Here is a 24,719-nt window from a genome sequence, read left to right on the forward strand (position 1 = left end):
ACTGCAGGATGGAAGAACGATGAGTCGGTGTTTCCTCCTCCGTTAAGCAGCCGGGGGACATTCAGCACACGTAACCCGTTTTGTTAATTCAATTACGATTAATGGAGCAAAAACCAACGAGCGACATCCAGCAGCCTCCTCTAACGACGTCTGAAATGAATTCTGGAGGAGGAAGGAGCGACTTAACGGCTGCACGAATACGTTGTCTGATCTCATTTGCTTTTCAAATATAAACATCTGCAGAGGTGTTCATGAACACCACTTATGGTCCCACGTATCTAATCACAAGTGAGGATCTTTGTTGCTGCACGGTTGAACGTCGTGTTAGAAACGTTTTTCTTGAGGGGGGAAAAAAAAAAACTTTCCCTGAAAAAAATGTTCCCCCAAATGAGGTCACAGGTGACTCACTTAACAGGATAATGTAGAGAGACTTAAAGATAGAATCTGATCACAGCCTTTGGCTAGAGATGCAGCACAGATAAACGTCAGATTTGTCCAAATCATTTCATCTTAAAGATCTGAACGGAGGCTCAACCCGAAAGATCCAGTAGATCTCTGCTGCCATCTGGTGCAGAGAGAAAGATCGCCTCCTGTGAAGAATGAACTCATTTCCTTTTTAGTGAAAAATAAACCAAAGTAATGCAGTTATGATCATAGACGTTCACCTAAAAGGGCCATAACGAGACGGAAGCATCTCCTCAGTGGCCCACAATGCAAAGAATTCGGTTCGTCGTGGAGCGTTCTTCTCCACAAGGACCAAGCTCAAAATGAGACATTAGCACCAGGCGTCGCTCCATGTTCACGCTTCGGTTCTGGGGTTTCTGCACGTCATGTGACAATGCATCCTACAAAGCCATGGTCACGTAAACACTCAATTCTATACTCAAGATTTATTGGATCCACGTAGTTTAATTAAAATCCATCTTCAAAACAAACATAGTCTACAAACGTCACAATAGATACACACACAATATTCTCTTCTATTTACAGCAGTTGCGAGGCCCTAAAAACGGTCGGCGGCGTCATTGCCCGAACATCTCCTGCGAGGCGTAGGTCATGTAGAGGAAGCCGTCCTCGTCCTGGTGGTCCTTGTACACCTGAGCCATGGTGAGGGACATGCTGGCCATCCCGCTGTTGTTGATGAGCAGGTAGAAGGCCTGAGACGGGAGCAGCGCCATCCTGTTCCTGTGGGACGGAGGGGCGGACATTGAGGGTGAGGGGGGGGCAGACCTGAGTCTCTCACGTGGGATGCTGGCGCAGCACTAAAAAATTATTGTTTTCCTCTAATTCTGAGCACTTTAGGCATTTTGAGTTAATTGACAACCGCTTGCACGGGATTGTTGGTATGCAGTGTGCTCCCACCGTCCCACAATGCATTGCACACAGAGGGACTGCTCAACATTTGACTGACAGCTCTAGGGAACAGTTAAAACCACAACAACAATTTACAGTTATACCAAGTTACTCAAACCCCGAGTTGGACCCAATTCGAGATCAGCAAACCGACTGATAAGACTTGACCGAAGGAAACAAAAACAAAAAAAATCTTTACTTTCTGCACCGTAATCATGACAAAGACAAAATGAGGAACACAACCGCGGAGATTCAAAAACTCACCCTAAACCGTTAAAACTCATTAAAAACCTCATTTGAAGGATCACTCTGTAAAACGCATGAAGGTTTCAGCTCAAACTAAACACAAGTGCTTACGTGAAGAAACGTCTATGAAAAGCTCAGGTCACATGACCATCTTTCAAGAGTTAAAAAAAAGAAAAAGAAAAAGACAAATCTTTGGCAGGTAGACTTGAAGATTTGGGACTCAAGCGACAGTTTGTAGTGAAGACTTCTCAGGAACTGAAGACTTTCAAAGTGAAGATTTGACCTTTTATTAATGACATTTCCAGAACATAGACCAGTCACAGCAGAACGCAAACTAGTTTTATTTCACTTTCTCAGAGAGTAAATCTCTGCCACAAAACTGCATCCAGCAGATAGTCGGAGCCCAAGAACCCGGAGTCGAAGATAATTGATTAATTGGGAGAGATGGACTTTACCTGATGATGGTGACGAACTGGGTCATGGTGAGTTCGTGCGGCACCAGGAACTTGGTTTTATCCAGAGGAGGAAGATAATTCTCCCTCTCGTACCGTTCAATGATGACCTGCGAGGCAGTAGCCGTTACACACAAACACACACACACACACCAGGGGTTAACGGTCCTTCACCGAATACTTACCGGGATTTTATTGGGGAATTTCGACCTGATCCCCGCCACTTCTTGTTTCCTCACAGCTGCCCAGAAAAACCAAAAGAAAACATCAGATTCACAAATGTTCCAAAGTTCCCTACTTATACACAAGTATGTTTTATTTTACCGAAGCTCTTCCTCAGTTTGAACGGTTTGTTCTGCAGCTGGGTTTTTTCGAACGGAGGCATGCTGTGCGTCTGAAACCCTTGAGGGGCGTGCACGCGCGTGCGTGCGTGCGTGCGTGCGTGCGTGTCGGTGGTGGAGGAGGCGGAAGAAGCAGCGGGGAGGGTGTGTGCGGGTCGACCGGGCGGTGCGAGCCGAGCAGGGGTTAAATAGGGAGGAGAGGCGGCTGAGGCGCATCAGCTGATTAGCACATGGACGAATCATCCGCGAGGTTTAATCCAGTTTAGGGACGCTCACACGCACACACGAACACGCACGAACACGCACACACAGTGGGTGAACGTGGAATGCAAACCCTTTTTTTTAGCAAACGTGGAGAATAAACATTAGAAAATATTATAACATATCTAATAATCTGTGCCCTTTCTCGCATGAGATGCGGTGTATTCTGTTTTTTTTGTTTCCCCTGGACTCCAAACAGCTCATCAAATTGCTACATTGAGTCTTTTTTTACATTAACTTAATACTTTGACGCTCAAACTAAGCATAAATATTTTTTTTTAAACATTTTTTAATGAGTTACATGCACTTAAATTGGCACAAAAAATGGCACCACGTGTTGTTCTCTACTAAGATAATTTGCCTTTTAGTCGAACAGCCAATCGTGTGAGAGTATGCATGTAGTGGGCGGGCCTAAGCGGAATCGATGTCACCGCTCAGGTGTGTCAGTTAAGTTTTCTTCAGTCATACCGGTTATGAAAAGATTGCGCCTTCAAAATACAATTCTTGTTTGAGTACAATTCACACTATTTCTGTTATTTTATAGTTGGAAACTGATAACCGACATGTAGAGTGATTCGTTGCAAAGTGGCAACACAAATATAAACCATCATCAAATGCTGTAAGATTTGATTTATGTTTGATTTGGGTTAGGGCTATGGCAGAATGTGGCATTCAAGTTGTGTCTGCATGGCATTTTGTAATTAAATTAAATAATTAAATAGGCACACATAATAATTCATTCTACGCTAACGCGTTTCGGTATGTATTATTCATAATGTAACGGTCAATTATTCATAACTATCGTTTACACAGCATGTTACCGCACGTACGCATTAACGGGGGGGGGGGGTTTATTTTGAAATTCCAAACCGGAAGTCCCGTGTCTGTTCCGATTCCGGCTGCCCAACGGTCGTCTCCTCAACTGACAGCCGGTCGAGACAGGAGCACAGTGGCGGCCAGCGGGAAGGACTGTCGATGGATCAGGTTTCCGTCAGGAGGATATTACACCGAAGCGGTTGAGTGTTCCGGGGACCGAGCCAGAAGTCACACCGCCCCGGTTCGGCCATGGACGAGCAGGCGGGCCCCGGCGTCTTCTTCAACAACAACAACAACAACTCGGGCTTGTCCGGCGGAGGGAACATTAAGGCTCCGCAGGCTGGCGACGTCGAGGGCGGCGAGGCGGCCAGGGCTCAGTACAACATCCCGGGGATTTTACACTTTCTCCAGCACGAGTGGGCCCGCTTCGAGGTGGACAAGGCGCACTGGGAGGTCGAGCGGGCCGAGCTGCAGGTGAGCACCGTCGCTCGCTCAGGTGTCCATTGTTTGGTTGGTTAGCTGAGCGTTTCGCCGAACCCCGTTGGGAAATCCGGGAATGTGTTGTTTCATCGAACTATCGGCGAACCGAATCGCCCGTTAAAGTAACGCACGCAACTCAACGTGAGTGGGAAAGACCCCTCGTTGTATTCGGCGTTACTTTTATCCAGCAACGAACACATTTTCCACCTAACATTAGTACTTTTATGAACGCTGCGCTACCTGAGGCGGGTGTGTGTGTGTTTTTTTAGCCGTGTACGTTGGTCCTCGCGAGGAGTGACGCACATTCTTTCTGTCGTGTCAAGTTTTGTTGATACACAGGCTGCTTTTGGAGAGCAGTGTAATGCCGAATGTAAGGACGGTCCGGCATGGATCCCGTACACGTATTAAGTACTGTGAGCGACGTTTTAACTGCCGATACCGAGCGAGACGACGTGAAATAGCCGTATCTTTAAATGGATGTCCCCGTCAACGTAGTGTTGTGTGTGTGTGTGTGTGTGTGTGTGTGTGCTACCTGCTAACCAGGTTAGCAGCTCCCGTTGGTGTCGGGTGGGAGTAGTTGTGGGACAGTGTGCGTTTCGCCTGTGTATATTAATAATGGAGACGTGTGAGCACACCTTGGTGGTTTCGCTTTGCTAATGTGAGGCTACCTGTGCCGAGGGAATAAAGAAGGTGACGCCGGTGGAGTCACGAGACGTTGGTGTCAATCATTTATTTGGGGGAGCCAACCCGGAGCCGGAGGAATATACTCTGAATATATTCATTACGTGCTGTATATTAATCTTATCCGGGATGCATATCTTCACCTCAATTCATTTCACCAAATCCGATGTATTCTTACAAAGGGGTTGGGATTTTAGGTATTTACAGGTTTATGTGATTATGATGATATTCAACACCTTGTGTTGTGTAGACGCATAATGTGAATCTCTTGTTGTCCACTGAAGGATCATGAAGGTTCGTTAAATAACAATCTGGCATCAAAATAAACAACCTACGACCTGGATGTGTTTAAACGTCACGAAACACACACGTTAAATCTACCAAACCAGCAGCTTTTGATTAAATTCAAACCCAAGCTGCTGTTCAGGAATAAAGCAATAAAGCAAAAGTATAAAGATGGCCATTTTGTTGTTATTGGTGCAATCAAAGCAGAAGAGCATTTCGACACATTTTCATACAGTAAATCCCTAAGATTTGTGATTAAGGGATCAAACAAAAAGGGGTTTTATGATACAGAAAGGAGGTCCAATCAAAATCTTGTAAATCAGCCCATCTTTGTAAATAAAGAGAGGATGACGTCATCACCGGTTGGTTTGTGGACTGATTTTAAGGCTTTGAGTTCAGGGAATTTGCTATCTGATTTTTTGCTGCCAATGAACGGTGTTTACTACATTTGGAATGCTGAGAAGTAACACAGGAGACGTGTGCGTCACAACGACCCGTCAATCACGGTCGGCCCGCCCCAAAGAATCCCCTGCTCGGTGGTCCGTTGGACTCTAAATGCATCGTAATTTACTAAATGAACCTCATGCTGTATGGAAGGAGACATGAAAATGGAGATTAATTGATAAATTTAAGGGAGAAATTGCATCATTTTCACATCGACCTCTATGGAAATGTTTCATTAAGAGTTGTCAACCGACCCCGGGGCGATCGCATCCACGTGGGGGGGGTCACTTCCTGCCATGATGAGCTATCGAGTGGTGGCTCTTTGTTACCGTTACTTCTACCTCCTCCCGGCCAATCGCACAGCTCCGTGTGTTCTGGCTGCTTGAGGGCTTTTTGTACCGAGCAGATTCGTGTGTAAAAAGCTCCACTCGGCAGTTTGACATTTCATTTTCTTTCCCATTGAGCCGATCAAAGCTGCGATGGAGGCGAGCGACTGCAAAACCAATTTCAGCCTCAAATCCGTTGGTTCCGTGGCCGTGGCGTCTGACTGTGCCGCCATCGAGCGCCTCAAGCTGAGGTCACCCTCGGCGGGGGGGAATGTGGGGGGGGGGGCCAGGGAGAAGGAAACCGGGGAAGCTGGCATGTAAGATGGCTAAAGGTTACTGTCAGTGTATCATCCCATGAAGCGAAGAACGGCAGAGTGTGAAGGAAGTCTCTCTCTGTGGTTTAATCATCACGACTTGATAAGACTCTGATTGACAGAAGCTGCCCTTTAAGATTCATCACCTCCCACCTGCTGATCGAGGTGTTCCGGGTCAGCTGACGTCCTCTCCAACCGATACTGAATTTCTCAAGCTGATTTTGCCAACTACCGATGAAATGGCACGAACGCAAAAGCTTGTGCCTTCACACGCCCACCTTTTATTAAACCTTTATTGACATGCAGGTGTTGCAGTAGCACAAAGACAGAAATGCGTGGAGATATTATATTAAATAAATACATTGGAAACTGCAAAAAAAAAACTTGTCTTCAGGACAGACAATGCAGGGGAACTCTGGGTAAATTTCCAAAATACCTTTTTATGAACGTCACCACCGCTCGATTACACTCCAGGAAAAAGCAGTTTCTGGCCCTGGGGGTCAGGTGGTACGGGGGTGTGGGGTGGGGGGGGGCGGAACACTGCGGTGAAGCCATGCGTGCGCTTCGGAGAGCGAGTGGGTGTTTGGCCGCTCTGCTTCCTTCCTCCTGGGCCTCTGCTAAAAATACACCGGCGAGAGGACGACGGAGGCGCAGCGCCAACAGGAAGGATGGAGCGACGGCGACGATAGCAGCGTACCCCCCCCCGACTAGCCACATTCAAACAGACACTCCGACATCACTTTCTCTCCACGAAGCGCTTCCTGCGTGAGGGCATTTGCGCTAAGTGACGAGAACACCGCCGGCATGTGCACCGTCACCAGAGGAGCATCGTGGTCTCTTCCCCGCTGCCTTGTTTCTGCTCCACTAATGAGAGGATGTTTCCCGCTCGCACAGAGCCAGATGTGCTCGGGCCCGTGCCCCCCCCCCCCCCCCCCCCCCTCCCGATGTGCACGTGGTTTGAGAGCCGCGCACGTGTTTCACACAGCGAGGTCCTCCTGAGCTTCTGCCCCCGTTTGTCCGTCGTGCGCGTTCACGGTTCACTGTGCAGCTGCAGTGACGAGGCGCAAAAAGTCATCGGCCTCCGTCTTTGGGAGGAACTTGAGCCTGAAGCTTTTCGTCCCTGTGGTGGCCGATCCTTCTCTTTGTGTCAGTGTGGTGGTGCAGCAGCAGCGTCTCTCCCCACCAGCATCCTGCTGCCTCCTCTGAGCTCTTTGTGTTTACATGCACGCTAATGTCTCACTATTAATCCTGATTTGTAAACAGCTTACTACGAATACTGAAAAAGGGATATTTGTTGCATGTAATGGCAGTAATTGACCTTTGCTGACACGTCCGTACTCCGGCTGGATTTATTCTCCATCTAAATGCTTCTGGTTACCCAGTCCAAGTCCTCTGCTTCTCGCTGCAGTGCTTTACGTCTAAATAATGCAGCTTTGTAGTCACACGCATGAGGAGGTGAAGAGAAGTGTCTTACGTAACCGCTGAACCCGGCGAGCCGTGACAGCGAGACGACCTCCTTCCCTTTGCGCGCGGCCCGGCTCCTCCTCCAGCGCCCGTATAAGGAATGGCATGCGCACCTGCTGGTTCTCCAGACAGGGCGTCGGACGCCGCGGGGAACGCCACGCCTCAGCGCTGCAAACCGCCCTTTTGTTTTGCCGGGCCCCCGGCCAACGTTGGCCCCGGCGTGGGCACATTTCCCTCCCTCCCTCCCTCCCAGCGGGAGGAGTCACTCGGCAGGGTGAGAAAGTCAAAGAATAACCGGATTGAAGGCGTTAAGGTAGAAGGGGATTCTTTTCAGGAGAACGTGAGATGGAATATGTTGTTCAAATCCAGAGTAAAAACTAAAGAACGCAGTGTTTCCCCATGGTTTACCACCTCAGTAGTGTGTTAGTCGGTCCGTGCTCTCTGTCCACTGGCTGCGGTCCATTATCAAAACGTGGGCCAAATGACCCATTTCTGGCGTCACTTGCAAGTCGCTGTGTTCCAGATTCTCAGTGACGTTAGAAAAACAACATGTACGACAAACGCGTGGTCATGAAGATACTCGTCTAACGTTACCTGGAGTCTGCGTGAGAAGGAGGAGGCGAGATCGGCTTCCAGGTCTGAAGAATGAGTTAAGACAGGACCCTCATTCAGAGTGTTTCTCCTCAAATATCAATCATTCGCTTCGTGTGAGACGACGTTGTGTAGAGAAATCCTATAATGTCTTTAAGTCATATTGTCATAAGGTCATATTTTGACCTGAAATGTGAGAAAACAATGAATTCATAGTTCATGACTCCGAGTTGGAAACAAAAGTGCGAGGCTGAGAATTACCAGGAAGTGTTAATAGTTCTCTCTCTCTCTCACGCACACAGTTAGTGAAGCGTAGGTGGTTTCTGGTGTGAGGGCAGAAAAACAAACACACAACCAGTGAATTCCTCTGGCCTGATAAAGTGTGTGTGTGTGTGTGTGTGTGTTCGTTCACTGACTTCATTAAATCTGCTGCGCTGGAATAAAAGCTTGCCCCAGATTCTGAAGTGCTGAAATTAGACCCACTTAACAAGTGTGCTGATCAGAAGAGATAATGATGATGGTGGTGATATTGGATAATAACAGCCCCTTTTTATCAATGAGGGAACATAAATGGTTGAACACGCGGCCCTTAAATATTCAGCTCCATGATCTCAAATAGCTGCATGCGCTCAGAGACGCGCCCCCCCCCCGCCCCCGTCCCAAGTTGTCCGAGAGCAGGTCGAGGCTAATTAATAGAGGACTGCTTCTTTGAATCGCAGCGACCTGTCAATCACGTTAACCCCCGCCCTAAAGCATACTGCTGGTGAGAGAGGCTCCATGGCGGCGGCGGAGAACTCTCTTCTGCGACAAGACGGAGGTGACGTAGCTGAGGACTCTCTTTGTTCGGCCCCCTCCTCCTCGTCCTCCTCAGCTCTGCTCTTGAAGGCTTGATGCTGTTCTAATTAAAGTCCTGTCAGCTTCAGAGGAACACGCGTGTTCGCCCCCCCGCGGGGAAGAGTGGGCTACGGACTTTGTCACGCCGCTGTTCCCGCTCATCACGAAGCCCTCCCCGCCTCCCCCCCTTGATCCCTGTCCCCCTGGGGCATCACATCAATAGGCCTTCTCCCATCATCCTCTCGTTCCCCCCCCCCCTTCAGACGTGTCTCAGAGTTTGGCGGCGCGAGAACCTTCGGATGTGTCGAGAAAATGGAAACGAAGAGAAAGGACGATGTGGGAAATTGGAGCTTGTTTCTGTAGCGACGGGGAGCATCCAGGAAGCTTTGTTTCCTTCCTCCTCGTGGGCTGTTGTCTCCTACGACGACGAGCGAGGAGACATGAATCCTCAACGCGTCCCAACACATCCACACACAAAATGATGCTTAAATAACTAAAGTTAAATGAAGATGTTTAAAGGAATCACTGGTGGATTTGCCCTTCCTGCAGCCCCCCCCCCCCCCCCGGTCATCCATGAAGGGGTGAATATTAGTGAGTATGAGGTCCTTTCTGACCACAGTGAAACCATAAGAAGAACAAGAACAACTCAAACTGCCCCCCCCCCCCTTCTATCTCAGCAGCTTATCCTTCTCATCATTCCGTCTCCAGCTCCAAGGAAGAATAATCCTCTCACTGCTCCATATTCACCCCCCCCCCCACCCCCCCCACACACAGGACTCGTCTCCGTGTCCCTACAACTGCTGCAGCATTAATACGGCGTCAGTGAGGGGTCAGACATGCTCATCATCATGTGGTTAAAGAGGCGGAGCATCACGCTATGGACATATTTTATAAGCCTTTCAACAGCGTTTCTACATATTTCTCACGGTAACAGAAAAAACACCCCGGGCATCCCACTCAACTTTTGAAGTTCTGCTGGCTGACGAATCGATTGGTCGATCTCGCTGTCAATCAACACGCTGGCTTGTGACTCCACATTGTGTGTCAGTATTTCAACCCAATCGACACAAAGCACTGCCCCCATCTTGGGTTCTAATAACCAGTGTTTTCCCAATATCTCCGATGGGGGACCTCCTCCCGCTCCGAGGGGGGGGGGGCTGATAGTCAGGCCAAATTGATTCTTGAGCTCTTGTTTATTCATAGTTCCCCCTGAGGCCTTTTATCGCTGTTGTCTTAAATAAGACAACGTAAGACTTGAGCAGAGCAGCTGAGACCCTTCAAACCTTTCAGAGAGTAAACCAGTGAGTTTCAGGTTTTTAATGAATATTGATCTTCGGTTTGTTGAAGTGAGGGCTGCCTTTTTGATTGGCAGGTGTGCTTTTGGTTTTACAATATAAACTCTCGCAGTGTTCCTTGGATCATTTAGTTTGAGTAAACACGTGTTTTTTTTTGTCACTGTAGTCCTAAAATATCCAAATAAGCCAGATGGGTGGGGTCACGGTCCACTCTTATACACAGGCTATGGTTGTAACACTTTCCCATAAAGACCATTAAAGTACTAGACATTGTACGTCGTATCATCCGGTGTCCAGCGCCTCACTGAAGTGTCCACCATGTCCTCACAGAAGCTTTCTCTGACGGTCCTCATCAGCAGCCTCTCCAAACACTGTCCCTCGGTGCAGCTTCCATGAATCAAAGCGGCTCATTTGCATTTCTGTGATCTGATGTGGAGCACCGACTCGTTCTAAAAAAAGAAGAAAAAAAAAGGCTCATGGGAATATTTAACAAGTGGGTTACCCAGTTTGTCCTCCATGTGGAGGGGAGCCACCTCTGAGGGGTCCCACAGTACTGATTCTGAACCACCAGGAGCCCCTGAAACCACCAAAACTTGAATGAATTCTTCACTCTTTTATCATAACTCTGTGTGGCCACACAGGAAGAGGTTTGAATAGGGAGATGGAGGCGTGGCTGGGTGGTGGTCCGGTCACTTCCTGTGGACTTGTGCTGGCTTGGTTTGAAGGTGCTGATCACCATGGCAGCGACTGGTGGTGTAAACCAGTTCAGTTCAGTTAGGAGTTATAATAAAAGACTGATCTCCCCCAGGTCTCCTGCACAGACACGAGTTGATGAGTCACTCAGCGGCGCCACAATCTGCTCGGAGGCGGGTCGGGCCAAGAGCCAATGGAAAAGTTACCGGAGGCAGAACATCTTTATGGGGCATATTTGTTTGAGAGATCGGTTTACAAAGAGAAACAAACTTCAATTTCATCCCCGGTGTCAATTTAACGAATCATTTTCAGAATGTCCACAGGAAAAGGGATATTTGTTGAGAATTTTTTTTTTGGTCTTCGAGCTTTCATCTAGTGACCTTTAGAGAAGCTCTAACGCGGGGAACATGAGAGGAACTAGTTAAAAGCTGAAGGAGGATCGTCAGCCTAACTGGAGTGGAAACAACACGATTAAATCAGAGAAGAAGTTTGAGGTCATCAAAGTGATTTGAATTGAAAACAGCCTCTTTTATTTTTTTGTGGCGGCGTCACAGCGTGACCTCTGCTATCGATTGGTTTTCCTGGCTCCACATTCAGCCCCATGAAGCCTTTCACTGGCTGCTGCTAAAACGTGACGTTGGGAGGTTTCAGTGAAATCTATAATTATGAGAAAAGACGCCCCCGGTTCCTCCCACACAGAAGCCTTCCCCGGCGAGGTCACTGTGAGCACAGAGCTCTACTGGCTTTTTACTTTGCATGTTGAGAACGTCTTCACACGCGATAACGATGAACCAGTCATGAGCTTTTTCTGGGGGGAACGGGACTCGGGTCCGTGTAATTTAATCAGAGGGATTAAATTAAGCTTATATGGCCACATTTCTTGCCCATTTCACTTTATTATCAGAGCGCCCTTTTCATCTCTGTGAAATTCTGCCCCGGTGGCCCCGAGTGCACAGCGACCCACTTGTGATGTGCGTTTGACACGAAGGACGGGCCGAGTGTCCTACTTCTTCTTCTGCAGAAGATGAGTCCGCCACAACAACAACAGGACAGCTCAGCTAGGTTTGGGTTCAAATCCCTACAGAATCATGATCGTATTGATTATCAGCTCCTCCTTATGTGGCTCCTCTCAGATGGATCAGTGTGGTTTTGAAGATGGTGCTTGTGAACCTCCGGGGTGTGACGTCAGCGCTGATGTCATCAGTCCAGCTGTGTAACGTCTGGGATCCTGCTGCAAGAAGGCTTCTTAAGCTCCATCACATGTGTCGGGTCCAGATGGCTCCTCCTCCTCCTCCGCTCGTCTCGCCATTTGACCTTCCACCCTGAGGCGGTCACATGTAGTCGGGTCCCATTTCCCACGCCCCCGCCCCCGTGTGTCTGGGAAGAGACGTTAGGAGGGATCAGACGCGGGGACGCGTTAGCCGGTCACAGGTTACCTTTTGAGGCCGTGTCCCATTTCCCAGGAGGCTTTGTGGCCCCTTTGATACCAGCTGACCTGACGTAGGAGTACGCTGGTATTGAAAGATGCTTTGAGTCAAGATGTAAATGCTCAAACACACTAAAAAGGAAAAAAAAATACACCAACAAAAATATAGTATGTGCATCCTGAAAAAGACGAAAGGAAGGAAGCCAAAACGTTCACTCTTTTTTACTGCAAGACTTGAAGCTTTAACAATCTCTGGGGGGAAGATCCAATAAAATCATCAGGGCAGATAATTAATAGAAGATTCTCTCATCATCTTCATGTTTAATGGACTTTAGATGCTCTTATGGCTTTTGTTCTAATGTATTTGATGGAAGCTTAAGAACCCAAGTGATAAAGAGTCTTTCCTGTTCCCTGTGTTCCTCTAGGCTCAGATCGCCTTCCTGCAGGGGGAGAGGCGAGGTCAGGAGAACCTCAAGAAGGACCTGGTGAGACGCATCAAGATGCTGGAGTACGTCCTCAAGCAGGAGAGGTGAGGACGCACGCACGTGCAACTTTATGCCCTAAATCAAAGTCATTTTTGCTATCGAGACTTTTTTGGAAATTCACAATTGTATTCTTAGTGAGAATTGTGAGGCAGATCAGATCACTCACATATTTTCAAATACAGGAAAGTGCTTGAAAAAATGACAAATAAATAGATCCATTTGTAAGTAATAGAAAGTAAAAAAATATAATTGAAAAACAAGTTATTATTAAAATAAGTTGAATTATTGAAAAACTAATCTGAAAAATGACAACATACCTTGATAGAAGATAGAAGAAATTACTTAATAATAAAAAAATATGTTGCCAAAGAGCAGCTTATCTTCTTAAGGAATTATTGGTAATAAATCACATAATCTGGCGACAGATTTTCACACGGTTTGGATGTCTAGTGTTTGATTGGCAGGTCTGGAAGAGGGCTGTTGTTTGGGAATATAGTGTCAGCAGCACTTTAAAGCACCATCGTGGTGTTTTTTTTTTTTTGTTTGTTGTGCTTGCTCACATATTGTTTTAACCAATGTGTCCCCCTCAGGGCCAAATACCACAAGACGAAATATGGGACAGAACTGAACCAAGGAGAGATAATTCCTCCAAGTTATGATTCCGGTAAGAACCTGCTCTCCTCTCTCTCTTCATCACGTCCTGCTGACAGGTTTCAAACATCCAGGCTCCTTATTGAGAGGATTTCTGCGTCTGGTGTGCACATGATGAGGGCCCAGAGGGGGCGCCCTCCCACTCCGAGCCGCTGTCTCTGACCTCCGACCTTTCAGGAGATGAATGAATGAATGAAGGTAAACATGTTGGTGATTCTCTCTCTCTCTCACAGACGAGGGGGGGGACAGCGAGGCTCCCAGTCCTCCAAACAGCAGCCATCAGCTCAGCTGGAAACAAGGACGCCAGCTGCTCAGACAGTGGGTTCACACACACACACACACACACACACACACTCATTTAGACTTCCCCAGTGTCGTGGGACCGCTGACTTTGTGTGTGTCTTCGTAATGAAGATGAAAGACTTTTAATTGGAACCAAACGCACTGATCCACTGTGACCGGTTGGAGGGGGGAAGAATTGTTTGGTACTTGTGTGAAAACATAATGTGAAAATACACCATTAGAGAGAAGGTCCTACATAGAGAACATGACTTTGCTTAAAGATTACTGCTTAGACTTCTGTTTTTTTACCAAAGTATGGAAAGTAGAAGTTCTCTCCCGGTGTTTTATTAATATTGTACTTTGACCAAAGCGCTTATTTTCTCATTCTTCATGTGTTTGTTCTGACGCTCGTCGTCCGGTGTCGCCGCAGTCTTCTATTAGTCTTTGGTGTCTCGTCCCGAGGCGATTCGTCAAAGTGACAGGTGGTCATCTTAAGACGATCGGTGCGAGCTGACGACTCTTTAGGTAATTCATTTAACGACGTATTAGACGTCTTCATTGGGATTGTGCGTGTCAGCGGTGCCTGTGTGCGCCCCTCAATGGAGGATTGTGTGGACGCGCTGAGGCGACCGGAGAGGCTGGTACAGAGGGAGCTTCTCTCTCTCTCTCTCTCTCTCTGTGTGAACAAACACACTAGACAGTATTCACAATAAAACCTGCGTCCACTGGGGACAAACCCTTCAGGAAGGACGCTGCTCTCTGCTCGGCCGGCTGTCTCAGGGTTCAGGAGCGTTGCAGAGATAAGTTTTCAACGTCTGATCGGACATCTGGATTCTTTTTGGACGTCTGGACTTAAAGGGTAAACTTCTCCTGCATAGAAGTGCTGACATGCTCACTTTTCTAACGATGATGTCAGAGACTCATTTGAGTGATGGAAATCTGGGAAAAACTGATTTTTAATGCCAACTTAGGGGAGAATATTCTGTTTTCCTTCTGTGTGCGTTTCTCATCGGCTTCCCTGACCACAGGGACGAGGGTCAGTGGGCCCCGATGTGGTGGCGGTGCCCTTTAAGGACGCTGCTCCATTGATATAATGGAGGTGTTGTGCAGCTCAGCGGGTACAGCAAGGCACCGACGCATCGGGAAGAAGCGAGCGAAGGGAAAACCGCTTGTTCCCGTCTCGTTGGCTCGGCCTGACGGGCTGTTCCCCCCCCTCTTTTGGTCCCTTTTTTGTTCACTCGAGGCAACAAATGGGGGAAATTTACCTTCTGCTTCCCCGGGTAGTTAAAACACATCGGCGTCCTCTGACCCGTCCCCTCGTCCCCGTGTCCGCTCTCAGGTACCTGCAGGAGGTGGGGTACACGGACACCATCCTGGATGTGAAGTCTCAGCGGGTGAGAGCGCTGCTCGGCCTGACCGGAGACTCCGGGGAGAAGCCCTCCAGGAGCGAGCCCATGGTCAACGGCACCGAGCCGTCCTCCCTGAAGGACAGCGGCGTGGTCAGGTGTGAGAGGAGACGCCCCCCCACACTCACACACGCACACATGTTTGCCCCCCTGCTGGCTTATTAACCATCTCCTCCCCCCCACCCCCTCAGTAAACCCGACATGTCGGACTCGGCCACCGTGTTGGAGGCCTTTAAGTTCATCGAGAGCGCCGCGGCCGAGTTCAGCGACGAGGACGAGGACAGCGAAGGGAGGGACAAGACCATCTTGGACGTGGCTACAGTAAGTCATGGATACAGTTATCAACCACAACACGTCCTCTACTTCAGTGACAGTAATAGTACACTGAAAACAAGTACTACAATAGTGTAGTAACATGTTTTACTAGTATATGGGATATTACTGCGGCATTAATGTGTACGTTGTATTTTATTGTGTTTTTACAACCTTTTTTATCCTGCTGGCTACTCTAATCCAAATCATATTATCTATAATATCCCTTTTTGTGATCCAAGAGGCGCCTTAAAGAGTTTATTTAGGACGAAGGAACATTTCATCCTTGAGTTTGTCCCAAACGTTGAACCTCAACACACGGATACGAGGTTTTTAATTGGACAGGAAAGAGATGAGAAGCTGTAACAAGCCGACACATATACAAATATTCGAGCATCTACCACAGAAGAAGAAGCCTACATTCATACATCTCTACCACAAGGCGGGTTTATCGTCACTTTACGTCCTCCACTTCGTTTAATAGTCCTCCTCTTCCTCTGCCAGATGGTGAGGAAGAAAAAGTCGTCCACCCCTTCCTCCACGACCTCTGACCTCAGCGACGACCCCGACACGGAGGAGGCCCTGAAGGGTTTCGACTTCTTGGCGAGTCCGGACGAGCTGGACGGCTCGCCGGAGACCAGGAGTGGGGAGGACAGCGGAGACTGGGGTGAGACGAGGGGACCGATGACGTTTTATTCAGGGTTAAATAATACAGCGTTAGAAAAAGGGTCTGAGGCAGGTTCTGGTTTTACAAAATGCAACTCTTTACAAAATAAAGTATCCAGCTGGCAGCCCGGCAGCCCCCGCAGTCGACTCATCCATCTCCCGCTTTCTGCTGTTTCTTAGCAACGCGTTCAGAGTCGTTCAGTCAACCACCAAATAAATAAATCAAAATGCTCCCCCGCGCAGGCGGTGATTCATCACTTGAGCGTGCGGGTAGTTGTAAAGGAGTGCTGACTCACAGGCCAGGAAAAGGCTTTGTGGATATTAGCTCTGACTCTTCATCTGGTGTGGAACCCTGTGGAACCCTGTGAATCACAGTGGAACCCTGTGGAACCCTGTGAATCACAGTGGAACCCTGTGAAACACTGTGGAACACTGTGGAACACAGTGGGCCCCGTGGAACCCTGTGAAACACTGTGGAACCCTGTGGAACCCTGTGAAACACTGTGGAACCCTGTGGAACCCTGTGAAACACTGTGAAACACTGTGGAACCCTGTGGAACCCTGTGAAACACTGTGAAACACTGTGGAACCCTGTGGAACCCTGTGAAACACTGTGAAACACTGTGAAACACTGTGAAACACTGTGGAACACTGTGAAACACTGTGGAACACAGGATAACACAGTGGTCCCCGTGGAACCCTGTGAAACACTGTGAAACACTGTGGAATCCTGTGGAACACTGTGGAACACTGTGGAACCCTGTGAAACACAGGATTCCACAGTGAAGGAGCAGTTGAGGTACTTCTCCATCGTTGGTGTGTAACATACTGTTTAAGGTCCAGAACTGCAGAGAACCATCAGTTTAATTTAGATTGCAGCTGTTTTATTCACTTGTTTGTTTTATAACCCTTTTTTGTCTCGTGTCCTTTTTAGTTTCCACATTCAGCGGCGTATTTGTTTCATATTTGTGTGTCTGACACCCCGGAGACATTTGTGTTGAAGGTTCTCTTGTTTCTCCTTGTCGTTGATGTTGGGAGCCTCAGCGGAGTCAAAAAGCCGGTTGTCAGTTGTCTCCCACATCGCTCATTGCTCATTACACAGTATTTATTGACTATACATCAGACACATGGGATTGGAAGTAAAAATACAGATGAGCGTTCCAATTTTAACTGGATTTAGAAGGTGTTTAGCTTAGCTTAGCATAAAGACTTGCAGCAGGAGGAAACCATTAGCCTGGCTCTGTCAAAATAAAAATCAAAACACCTACCATCACCTCTAAAGCTCACCTTGGATTTGATTTGGACGGCTAACAGTCTCCCCCTGCTGGCAGTCTTTATGCTAAGCTAGGCTAACTGCAGCCTGACTGACGTACACACCGACATAAGATGAAATATGTTTTAGTTTTTCTTCTCAGCACATCAAATATGTATCTAATAGGTATTTATTCAAAGCAATATAACTGACACAAAGCCAAAAGAATTCATGGTGAAAACTACAAAAGGCCGAGATAAGAAACCCAGACCCGGTCCCATCTGCCTCAGTAGGTTTGTCAGACCTGTCGTAGTGCATGCAGACACTTATAACAGGTTTCTGCCCCACCTTGCTCCCCCCCCCCCCCCCCCCCCCTCCCCCTCCCCCTGCCGGCCTGTAGAGAAGGAAGAGTCTGCTCTGGGGGAAGTGGCCTGGGACGTGGACCAGGGCCTCATAGCCCAGCTCAAGGAGCGGTACAGGAAGGAACGCAAGGGCAAGAAGGGGGTGAAGAGTAAGTCCTCATCAGGCCGCGGCTCGTCCTCCCGCCTCATCCTTCCTCATTTGACTTTTCTTTCTCTTTTTCTCGCCTTGTAATATTTCAACCAGCATTTATTCCGCTTCAAATGTTGACCAATTATTTCACATTTAGTCGTTTGTGTGTAAGAATAAATCCATAATCAATTCATGAACAATGAAACATACACATTTATTACCATCACTTGGTCAAAGCTGGTGATCCGTCTCTGATCAGACCTCTGGGAGGTTTACAGGTGTTTAGTGATGGGGTGAAAGCTGTTGGACGTCCCTCTGTCCCCTGTCCCTCTTTGTCCCCCCCCGGTCTCTCTTGGAATGCGCTGACTTTGTCGCATTGAGTCTGATCTCTTCCTCTGTTTCCATTGAGGCGTTTTTCAGCAGAAGAGACGTCTGTGGCCTTAGTTGGCTTTTCTCTAAACGGATTCTGCTGCTGTCTTAACGGCCCAGTCGCGCAGTTTTCTGGTAATGCCGAGTTCTGATGATGACTGATAGCGATCAGAGTCCATCTCTTAACATCCCTGTCCTGTCGCTGCACTGTCTGCTGTCCACCAATCAGCAGCCGCCACATTTCACTCGTTTCTTCTTCCTTTTGTTGTTCTTATTGTTTCTTGTGTGTCTGCTTTTATTTGTCTTCACGTCCTCTGTTTGATCCTTTGCAGAGCTGCTGCTGTATCATCTCCTGCTTTTAATTACATGTTGATTTCATTCTCATTTTTGGTACAATATGAACTTAGAGCATTTATTTTGTTGTGCTGATCTCTTTTTTTTTTCATTATTCCTCCACCATTTTCCCCCCACTGTCTCTCCTCCTCTTCTTCCTCCTCCTCTTCCTCCAGGACCAAACCGCTCTCGGCTCCAGGACATGCTGGCCAACCTGCGGGAGGGGGAGGAGCCCTCCATGCAGCCGCCGGTAACGCCCCCCTCCCGCCCCAGTGTCCCCCGGCTCAACGAGCAGGAGATGGGGCGTCCCGAAGACGGTAACGGGCCTCTGAACTCAGCCGTCCTTCCTGCATCCGTCACTCAGAAGCTCCGTCTCACGCCAGCGGCCCTCTCTTGTCTCCGTAGAGGCCATGACCTTCCTGCCGTCCTCTGGGAAGTCCTTCATAATGGGACGAGTAGACGAGGCGGTGTCCAACGAGCTGGGACTGGGAGAACTGGCCGGACTGACGGTCGCCAACGAGGCTGAGAGCCTGGCGTACGACGTGAGTGACGTCCTGAGGTTTTCATTATTCATCACGTTTTAGGAAACACTTTAGTTTGAACAGACTTCTAGGAGTCTCGTCCTCGCCGTGAGGAAACGCGTCTCTCTGTAGCTCGATGAGCACTGTGACCCCGCGCGTCCCGCCCCTCAGATCACCAACAACACGGACGCCCTGAGGAAGACCTGGAACCCAAAGTTCACCCTGCGGAGCCACTTTGACTCGGTGCGAGGTCTGGCCTTCCACCCGGTGGAGCCCGTCCTGGTCACCGCCTCCGAGGACCACACCCTCAAGCTGTGGAACCTCCAGAAGACGGCGCCCGCCAAGAAGTGAGTGCAAAGTGGGTTCGGTCCGTCCGTGCTTCCCCACCTGCAGACACCAGAGTCCGTTCGTAAGGATTTATTTGATCCTGTTTCGGTGTTTGCTGTGAATACAAACGTTGCACTTTGTTTATTGTGCAGGTGCACCGCTTTAGACGTGGAGCCCATCTACACCTTCAGAGCTCACAGGTGAGATGCTCCTCACGTTTACTATGACTGCGCACTGTGCTTCAACATGTTACGATGTATTACATAGAGGAGAACTGAACATACACAACATTTATTTACATCCGGGTTGAAAATAAATTCCATAAAAAAAAGCTTCAAAATCTAGAATTGTGACTTATCTGAGAGAGTCCTAATGTTGTAAAACGTTGTAGCGGCGCCGTGCTGTGCGTCACCATGAGCTCCAGTGGCGAGCAGTGCTTCAGTGGGGGGGTGGACGGCACCGTGCAGAGCTGGAACACCCCCAGCCCCAACATCGACCCCTACGACTCGTATGGTACGTTCCGCCCAGGGTTTCCCAGGGTTTCTCGTGGCGTGGAGGGTGTTCTCACGCTGCTCTTTTTCCTTCGACAGAGCCCTCCGTCCTGCGGGGGGCGCTGTGCGGCCACACGGACTCCGTGTGGGGTCTGGTCTACAGCTCGGCCCACCAGCGCCTCCTCTCCTGCTCTGCCGATGGGACGGTCCGGCTGTGGAACGCCGCCGACACCTCGCCGGCCCTCGCCGTTTTCAACGAGAGGGGAGGTGGGCACAGGACCAAATGACACCAAAGACATCTCATGTGTTGATACGGGATTCATGTTTGTTACCTACAATGGCCCTCACACGGCCTCATGAAGTACACACCTGAGGAAATGTATCTTCACATCACTTCATCATTCTGTCCGGGTGCTTGTGTCAGAGCTCGGGGTGCCGACCTCGGTGGACCTGGTGAGCAGCGACCCGGCTCACATGGTGACGTCCTTCAGCACCGGCAGCATCGGACTCTTCAACATGGAGACGCAGCAGCTCGTCCTGCAGCTGGAGTCCGCCGGACCGCCGGGTAAACGAAGCTTTCACAACACACGCCACTCGATCAATGCCGCCGATAAGTGTTTGATAGACATGAGACGTGTTGTGTATGATGGGAATGTGGAGAAGAGACACTGAGAGGAAACCGTCTCTCGTTGTGAAGCGCTGACGTTGTGCTTCTCGCGTCCGCCCCCACACAGACGCTCCGTGCAAGATCAACAAGGTGCTGAGTCACCCCACGCTGCCAATCACCATCACGGCTCAGGAGGACCGGCACATCCAGTTCTTCGATAATAACACAGGTAACAACCCTTCATCATCATCATCATCACCCGCTGCTGCAGAGGAGGCCTCTCTGTTACATTTAAAGGGCCACACCGCCGGCTTTACACTTCACATCCATCCGCTTTGTTAGAAATATCCAGTCGGCTCGTCCTGTGGTGGCTCGGCAGTCTGAGAAAATGACTGATGACATCACCATGACATCATCGGTGTTGTCTCAGCTTGACTTTTACTGAAATTAACTTCAATAGTCTTTTTTTTTTTTTAAACGGTTATTCATTGAGCAGAGAGGCTTTAATGAAGGATGCATTTTGGGGAACGTAGGAGTTTATTTGGCGTTCACAGTCCTCTGTGTGTCCTCCTTTTAATGATTTAGTCCTTTCAGGCTTTCAAACACATCCAGTGGTGGAATATTGATTCCCTTTTCTCTGAGCCCTCACACGTCTGGTTAGAATTGATTCATCGTCAGGAAGGAGACCATTGTGTAACTTTTTATCATATAAAATGATTTAACATATTTTGATGTCTCCTCTCTTACAAAAGATAAGAATCTTCTCATTAAAACGTGGCTCCTTGTGATCCATCATGTCTTTGTATCTAAAGTCCATCACAGTGACTTTTTTTTCTCGTTCCTGAAGGTAAAGCGATCCACTCGATGGTCGCTCACCTGGACGCCGTCACGTGTCTCGCTGTGGATCCAAACGGACTTTACCTCATGTCTGGAAGTGAGTACTCCAACGAATGAATGCAGATCACATGAGTTCAGACCCAGAAACCCCAAATAAAAACAAGAGAAAACCTTTAACAATTCACATCCATGTCCCATCAAAGCTTATATAAATATTAAAAAATGATCGTGGTTTAGGATCATGGTTTAGCCAATCGGAGGCTCCTTTGACCCCCCCCCCACCCCCCCTCCTCCATCCTCATCGGCTCTGCCTCTCCTCCCGCCAGGTCACGACTGCTCCATCCGCCTGTGGAACATGGAGAGCAAGACGTGCATCCAGGAGTTCACCGCCCACCGCAAGAAGTCCGAGGAGTCGATCCACGACGTGGCGTTCCACCCCACCAAGTGCTACATCGGCAGCGCCGGGGCCGACGCGCTCGCCAAGGTCTTCGTATGACCTCCAACGCCTGCGGGTGGAGCGGGAAGAAAAAGGGAAGCGGGAAGGGTGGAGTTGGCCTCCACCTCAGAGTCTGGCAGAGGAAGCAAGAGTAGTGAAGGTGACTGTTCACGCGGACTGCTCCTTTTTTAAGATTTGTCAAATATTCAACTCCCCCCCCTTTTGGACTTAGGCTGGACCGGGTCCCCGAGAAACAAACGAGCAGGAAGCAGGAAGTGGGAAAAATATACACGCGAAAAGGCAGGAACTCTCGGTACATTTGAGTAAAGCTGGAATTTATTTTCTCCTTTTTGTTTACCATAAAAAACACATTGTTCATGTGCCTTTATTCTTCACTACAGGAATTATTTTAGGTGTTGAGGAAAATGTATTTTATCCATGACAGAAATTGACCTAATAAGAAACCTAATGAGTCCCAAATCAAAGAAGATAAAAGATGTTTTTATTTTATTTTCCTTCCCCTTTAAGTTGTTGCCTTTAGCCCGAAGAAGACTTTTGCTGAGTCAGGTTCCCGTGAACGTCTGGAGGTCTGGTCACTGGTCTGGAATCAGTGACCCTTTGTGCTGGATGGACGGAGACTCAACATCTGGAGAGTTTTATTTCAAAATGACGTTGCCTTCGACTCCCCTCAGAGAGGAGAAGCATCACGACGTTCACGTTACCGAGCAACAGCTGGACAGTCGATTCTATTCCTTTTTTTTTTTTAATGCAAGCAACGAAAGAGAAAACGGACCCGGTGTGGCACCTCTGATCACGGTACACGTGTTTTAAACAGCGTGTGGGGCAGAGAGGCCTCTAGTGGTCAGGTGGGAGAACTACAGTGCGGTAGATGTGAAGGGTTACTTCTCAGCAGATAAACACACAATAAATGTTTTCTTTTTTTTGGTGTTTATACAATAATACAAACATAGTTATTCATATTTTATTCCATTTCTGTTAATGGAGCTTTGAAAATCCACTGTCACTGGCCCTTTAAGAGGAGCTGCTGGGGCACAGAGAAGTGGGACGTGGTGTTTAAGGTCCGTCCTCCACGTTCCCACCTGAGCAGCACACCGCGCAGGGCTCTCTGTCCACTGGCATGTTGAGATCAAACTCTTTGGAGCTTTAAACATCTGCCCAGCTGTGCCATGTTGTCGATGATAGCTGTAAAAACACATCATGTGACACTTGGGTGGTTTTAGATCAAATCAAGCGCTTCTCTCCAAAGTGAAAACCACAAATGAGTTAAATAACCTGAACTCTTCTGATCAGTTTCGAAAACCTGCTGCTTTTTTTTATTGTGTATTTATAGCTGAAAATGTGTGACAAACTGCAGCGAGAAAAGAAAACCTGCACTGAAGCTTTTCTCTTTTTTTCTGTTTTACTTTAGTTATGTAAAATATTTATGAATCACTCAAAGACGCCAAATTGAAGCCAAAAGATCAAACCGCGACAACGAGACGCTCCCCCCCCCCCCCCCCCCCCCAGAGCTGATCCGCTCGTTTTGATGTGAAATAACGGTAGTGCAACACTTTTATTAACAGCTGTTTAGTTCCCAAACTGCACGAAGCTCTTCTACGCTTCACATGCTGCGCGCCTGAGAATATCCTATTTTGTGTCATTATTATCCTTACTACATTATTTTTAGACGACTCTTTGTTGTTCGGTGACGGACTTGTAAGATACAAGTGGATCTTTTTAAAGTTGTGTTCTCTGTTTTACTTGAAAAGTGACGTTTATTCCTTTTGGGGTTTCTGCTGGTGTTGTAAGAAGTGCAAATACACATAACGTCGCCTCTCAGCACTACGTAACACTTTCCTCGCTTTGCACCAAATTATCATCTCAAAAAACGCAGCTGTGTTGGTGGGATGGGGGGGTGAAACTTTTGGGGAGTTTGTGTTCTTTTTGACGTAAATGGATACGGTGTAAAAAGGGTAAGCGCTTATGTGTACAGTTTTTAAGTATTAAAGCAGATCTATTTATAAATGTGGTGTAATTTGAGGGGAAGTGAGAAGGACAGCGATGAGAGATCAGAGTTTATTAATGCGTGAAACGCACACACGGTTTGGGTCCTGGTTGTGTTGATGTGAAGTGAACTGCTCCTTCATAACACACCGGTTGTATCATGACAACATGACCACGGTTCGGGTGTTCAAATCAAGACAAAAACCGGTGGAATTCAGGTTTGTGTGAAACCTCCAGAGGGGGATTTTTGTTGATGAAAACCAAATCATCGGATCCACAGACATCAAACAACATGAATTCATGCTCCTGGTTGATGAAGAATTTCCCTTCCAGATGAAAATCATCTAAAAATCACTTTTTCCCCACAGTGAAACCCACCAGAACGGAGTTATTTATGTTCAGATTTGGTAAAGTTAGTGAAACGAATCAGGGCCAATTTCCCAGAATGCTCTTCTCTGCTTACATCCACGTAAACGTTCATGTGCACTTTTGCTAAGCATTATGTTTATGATGTATGAACATGTACAGAGGAACAAAACAGAGAAAAGGAGAAGCTGAACACTTTCAGAGCAATAGAAACTGTGTTTTCCATTTATTTAATCTAATTTAGCTTTAGTTTAGTGAACCATCGGAGCTGATTCCCACCATTCACACTACACAGTAACACTAGCCGGTAGTGATGTGAGGCAGCTGAACTCTTTTCAGATTTATCTTTTTTTTTTTCAGTGGCCAAAAGCAGAGCTGACTAAAACCTGTTCAGTCTGCCTGTAAATGATTGTTGTCCTTAAATGTGTACAGTGAAACTGTTAGAGAGAGATTATATATGCTAATCTGGCTGTACATTAAGTATATACAGGTGTTGTTGTTTTTTTGTTATTTTCAAAATGGGATAGTGATTTATGAACAACAATAAAGAACTATGTTGTACATTGTAAAGTTTATTCAT

The 24,719-nt window shown here is 47.8% G+C and overlaps 2 protein-coding genes across 3 annotated transcripts; one reads left to right on the plus strand and one right to left on the minus strand.

Annotated features, from left to right (window-relative positions):
- Positions 1-869: 869 nt before the first annotated feature.
- On the minus strand, positions 870-2,557 carry map1lc3c (microtubule-associated protein 1 light chain 3 gamma). Its single transcript, XM_037472173.2, has 4 exons — positions 2,376-2,557; positions 2,237-2,292; positions 2,055-2,161; positions 870-1,185 (listed from the first exon to the last, which is right to left on the minus strand). Exons 1-4 carry the CDS (start codon positions 2,434-2,436, stop codon positions 1,023-1,025), a joined length of 387 nt encoding a protein of 128 aa, XP_037328070.1. The 5' UTR covers positions 2,437-2,557; the 3' UTR covers positions 870-1,022.
- A 983-nt stretch (positions 2,558-3,540) lies between these two features.
- Positions 3,541-24,709, plus strand: strn (striatin, calmodulin binding protein). Of its 2 annotated transcripts, XM_037471924.2 has the most exons (18): positions 3,542-3,943; positions 12,728-12,831; positions 13,378-13,451; positions 13,672-13,756; positions 15,060-15,224; positions 15,318-15,447; positions 15,943-16,105; positions 17,757-17,867; positions 18,727-18,867; positions 18,956-19,092; positions 19,243-19,418; positions 19,551-19,598; positions 19,790-19,911; positions 19,989-20,156; positions 20,314-20,454; positions 20,624-20,725; positions 21,344-21,430; positions 21,660-24,709. In XM_037471924.2, exons 1-18 carry the CDS (start codon positions 3,719-3,721, stop codon positions 21,827-21,829), a joined length of 2,349 nt encoding a protein of 782 aa, XP_037327821.2. In that variant the 5' UTR covers positions 3,542-3,718; the 3' UTR covers positions 21,830-24,709. The 2 variants fall into 2 exon arrangements, with proteins under 2 accessions (XP_037327822.2, XP_037327821.2); XM_037471925.2 differs by lacking the exon at positions 17,757-17,867 and having other exon boundaries at positions 3,541-3,943.
- Positions 24,710-24,719: the final 10 nt, after the last annotated feature.

Source organism: Pungitius pungitius, chromosome 9 (genome assembly GCF_949316345.1).
Source record: "Pungitius pungitius chromosome 9, fPunPun2.1, whole genome shotgun sequence".
In the NCBI taxonomy this organism is placed as follows: domain Eukaryota; kingdom Metazoa; phylum Chordata; class Actinopteri; order Perciformes; family Gasterosteidae; genus Pungitius; species Pungitius pungitius.